Raw genomic sequence first — 4,511 nt, forward strand, 5'->3', positions numbered from 1 at the left:
AGATTCATAGTTCTGAAGTCCACAATGGGTCTCATTTGGCTAAAAACAAGGTGGTGGGAAGGCTGTGTTCCTTCTGCAGGCTCTAATGGAGAACTCCTTGATTTTCTGGTTTTCAGGGGATTGAACTCTTGGCTGACTTTCCCTCTATCCATCTTGAAAGCCAATTGTGTAGCTCCATCAGATCTCTCTGTGATGCTGACTCCCCCACCTTCCCTACCATGTTAGAGGGTCCTTGTATCACACTGCACCTCCAGGATAAGGTAGGAGAACCTCATTTACGATCTGCTCACCACCATCGTCGGTTCTATTCACAGCACTGAATCTCCCACGCAAGCCATGTTCACAGTTTCTGAGAACGCATGGTGGACATCGTGGGGAGCTCTTATTTCATCCGTGGCAGATTTTATTAACATGCTGTATTAGTGAAGGTTTTCTAGAGTAACAGAACTTACATGATGAATCTCTCTATATAGAAGGGGATTTATTAGAGTGAGTTACAGGCTGTGGTCCAGCTAATCCAACCATGGCTCCCTATGAATTCGGTAGTTGTCCATTACACAAGGCTGGATGTCTCAGCTGGTCCCCAGTGTACCCTGGAATCCAGAAGAAGTTGGTTCTAATGCCAGTGAAGGGATGGCCTTGCCATTGAGAGCGAGAGCAAGCAGACAAAGAGTGAGGCTTCCTTCTTCCACGTCCTTTGTATAGGCTTCCATCGGAAGGCATGGTCTAGATTCGAGGTGGGTCTTCCCACCTCAAAAGATCTGGATTAAAGGTGCACCGTCCTACCTCAAAGCCATGCATTTAGAAGTGGATCTTCCCACTTCAAGTGATTTAATTAAGCAAAAATCTCTCACAAGTATATCCAGCCATTTTTGATTTTAGTTAATTTTAGGTGTAGTTGACAACCAAAATAGTCATCACACATGCCTTTGCAACCAGTTAAAATCTGTACACATAAAATAGTGGTGGTTTTTTTGCATGCACAGATGTGTGTGGGTACTTAGGCATGTGTGTGCACTTGCATGGGAAGGGAAGGTCAGAGGTTGGTGTTGGATGGCTTCCTCAGTCATCCTCCACCTTATTTTTGAGGCAGGGTCTCTCACTAAACCTCAGGTTCACTGATGAGGCTAGCCTGATGGCCAGCAAGTCACCGGGTCCTCCTGTCTCTGCCTGCTCAGTGCTGGGATTACAGTCACAGAACCTTACATTCAGTATTCGTGTGGGTGGTAGGGATCGAACTCAGGACTTCTTGCTTGCATGGCAAATGCTTTACCAGCATGATCATCCCCTCTCTCCCATTTGCTACCACTTTAAGCTTTTTTTTAATGAAGGAGGAATGTTTATTTGTAATCAATTTGTGATTAGATACATAGAAGCGTCAGACATGTTGTTCATTGATGGTTGGAATGCTGTTTGTATGCCACTATGCCAGGCATTTCCCCATGGGTTCTGAGGAAGAAATTTAGATGTTCGTGCTTACAAACATTTGATTGACAGAGCCATGCCCTCAGCCTACTATTACGTAGTGTTTAATAATTGCTAACCAAGTTCAAAATGGGGACTTAGATGTGCATTTTATAAACCATAATGTACACTTTTTTCTTCAGGTCTTTTTGTTTTGGTTTTGGATTTTTGATACAGGGTTTCTCTGTGAAGCTCTGGCTATTCTGGAACTAGCTCTGTGGTCTAGGCTGGCCTTGAACTCAGAGATCCACCTGCCCTCTGCCTCCCAATTGCTGGGATTAAAGGCATACACTACCATGCTTAGCTTAATATTTATTTTATTATGTGTATGTGTGTTTTATTTACCTGTATGTCTGTATACAACATGCATGCCTGGTGTGCACGGAGGTCAGACGAGGACACTGGATGCTCTAGAGATGGCTGTGTGCGGAGATCAGAACCTGGGTCTTCTGCAAGATAAGTGCTTCTTAGCCATTGAGCAATGTCGTCAATCCCCATAATACACATTTATTTTTTGTTTTTGTTTTTGTTTTCCAGTATACATCAAGTCTTAGGAACACAGTTTACCAAGAAGGAACTGAAGTATGTGCAGCCCTAATTGGGTTCTGGAATTTGAGCTAGCAAGACAATTTCTGGAGTGAACTATAAAAAGCATTTTCCTTTAAAGTGTGCATGTTAAAGGAAATATCAGGGCTGGAGCAGTTAAGAGCCGTAGTTGCTCTTGCAGAGGACCCAGGTTTGATTCCCAGCACCCACGTGGTAGCTTCCAACTGTCTATGACTCCAGTTCCAGGAGATGTGGCACTTTCCCCTGGCCTCCACGGACACCAGGTATTCATGTGGTAATTAGACATACACGCCGGCAAACACTCATACACTAAAATAAAAATAAATGAATCCTTTTTAAAAAGGGATTTTTTATAAATAAATTAAAAAAAATAAAAAAAAATAAAAAAAATAAAAAGGGATTTTTTTTCTGTTCTTTGCCCTTTTGAAAAGTATTTGTCTGACTTTTGCAGCATGAATTATTAACCCCCATTCACTGCTTCTAAACAAATATCCTCAACTTTCCCAGTCTTTTTGTGTGAGGATTAGCACTGCCATTCTTTCAAATTCAGCGTGTAGAATTCAGAGACGCTCTGTCGGAAATAAAACACATTTAAAATCCATTTGTAAGTAAGGCATCGAAACGATTTGTGTGGCTGTGGATGTTGGTGGGAGTAAATATGTTGACGGGGGATTTAAAAAAAAAAAAAGAAAAACACGAAAAAACTGGCCACATCTATAAAGCAAGATCTTGTTATCTTTCCCAGCCTACTCAAGAGGAACCTGGCTACTTAGCTGTAAAGAGCTTTGCAAATGAGGAGGCTGTGTGCTCCTTGTACCCAATCCAGATGGCAATTTGACAGCGCAGGAACTTGAAAGAACTAGCCAGATGGATGGCCAGATTTAGGGGTGAATGCCTGAGGCAGGTGATCAGTGTTACTCTCAAGGTCTAGCAGTGTTATCAGGAGGAAAGTAGAAATACAAACGGTCTCAGCAAGGCTGCTTCCTAAACAATACAAGGTGGATGTTGAGCTGAGGGTGTGGCCCAAACAGTTTACGAATTAAAGCATTGTTTCCTTGGCTACCTTGCCTTCAGTCTCCCGTGGATTCTAATCTAATGCCCTGCGTTATTTTGGAGGTTTTTGTGAGTGAGAGGCAAGGATAACCATAAAGCAGGGATGGCCCATCCAAACCAGGGAATATGGTCAACCAACGTTGAGCCAAGTGGGCTGACAGCCAGGTGGAGCAAGCTCAGCAGGGGTTCACATCCTGAGGAAAAGGGAGTGGGTGGGAGAGGATGGAACATTATGTGACTGTGGACTCCGAATTTGGGGATGTAGGTGGGGTCGGGCTTGGGTTCCCTCTCTGTCCATGTGAGTTAAAACCGAAGCGTGGCGTGCTAGCGGTGCTCTGAGCGGTGCTGCCTCGCAGGATACCCTGCTATCTCTGGAGGGTCTGTAAACATGAAGCTGCTTCAGGTTCTCGTTATTCTGCTGTTTGTGGTACTGGCAGGTAACTTGTCCAAATGCACCCCGAAGTAGGGGATACTAGAGCTGGTGGCAACAGGGGCCGGATGGTTAAGACTGCTGACAGTTGGTAGTGCCTGGGAGAGAGAGAGCAAGCAGTGAGGTCAGAGGCACCCTTGCGGAAGGTACCAATCAGCTCATCATCTGGTATCAACCTTATGATGCTCAGCAGCTTTTACCTGAGAACTTTGGCCACCCCCCATTTCCACTCAAATTCATTTTCAGCCAGGGCTGCAGCAGTGAAGTGAACAGTTCACAGGCGAAAGCCTTTCTTCATCATTAAGTAGCTAATTAACCCAGAGAATTATTTCTTTTGAACCTTAATTTTTTCTCTTTTGGCAAGTGGGTGTAACATCTCTAGCTCAGATGCAAAGATGCAAAGCCTCTTATTGGCGGAAGGAAGTCCGGCATCTAGGGTTCTTTTCTGCTTTGCTTGCAAGGAGCCGTATTGTGTTTTAATGGCCCTCAAAATACAGTTCTCTCGTCTTCAAGGATGTTGCTCGTTATGAAGTTTGAGAGCAGGGAGAGCACATCTTTGCTGTCCACATTTATTCTGCAGGTTGATCTGATTTTGGATAGAGAGGGAAATGAAGGCTTAGACAGAGACGTTGGGACTTATGTGCAAGAGTAGGGGAGAGTCGGGATCTCCAGGGGGAAAGGTATCCATCAAACTGTGTTTGCTCACTAGCTAAGACATTTATCTGAGTTGAAGAAGAAAATGAGACAGAGAACAGCCAGGTTCTGGAGAATTTGTCTGGGATGAGCAGAAGGGGTCTCAGGAGTAACTGTGGCTAAAACTGAGATTTTAGCAAGGGTGATGCCTGCAGCCTAGGAGTGTGAAACACAAAGACCTGCCTGTGATACTGTGAGTGTGAGTGTGTGTGTGCCTGTGATGCTGTGTGTGAGTGTGTGTGAGTGTGTATGTGTGCCTGTGATGCTGTGTGTGAATGAGTGTGTGCCTGTGATGCTGTGTGTG

General features: G+C 44.5%; 1 protein-coding gene across 1 annotated transcript in view; it reads left to right on the forward strand.

The window, feature by feature from the left end:
* Window positions 1–3,472: 3,472 nt before the first annotated feature.
* Defb128 (defensin beta 128) overlaps window positions 3,473–4,511 on the forward strand; it is a 2,907-nt gene continuing 1,868 nt past the window's right edge. Inside the window, exon 1 of the mRNA XM_005363194.1 lies at window positions 3,473–3,521. Within this exon, the coding sequence (XP_005363251.1) occupies window positions 3,473–3,521 (49 nt within the window). The remainder of the gene's footprint in view (window positions 3,522–4,511) is intronic.

The sequence above is a fragment of the Microtus ochrogaster genome, linkage group LG8 (assembly GCF_000317375.1).
Source record: "Microtus ochrogaster isolate Prairie Vole_2 linkage group LG8, MicOch1.0, whole genome shotgun sequence".
NCBI classification, from domain to species: domain Eukaryota; kingdom Metazoa; phylum Chordata; class Mammalia; order Rodentia; family Cricetidae; genus Microtus; species Microtus ochrogaster.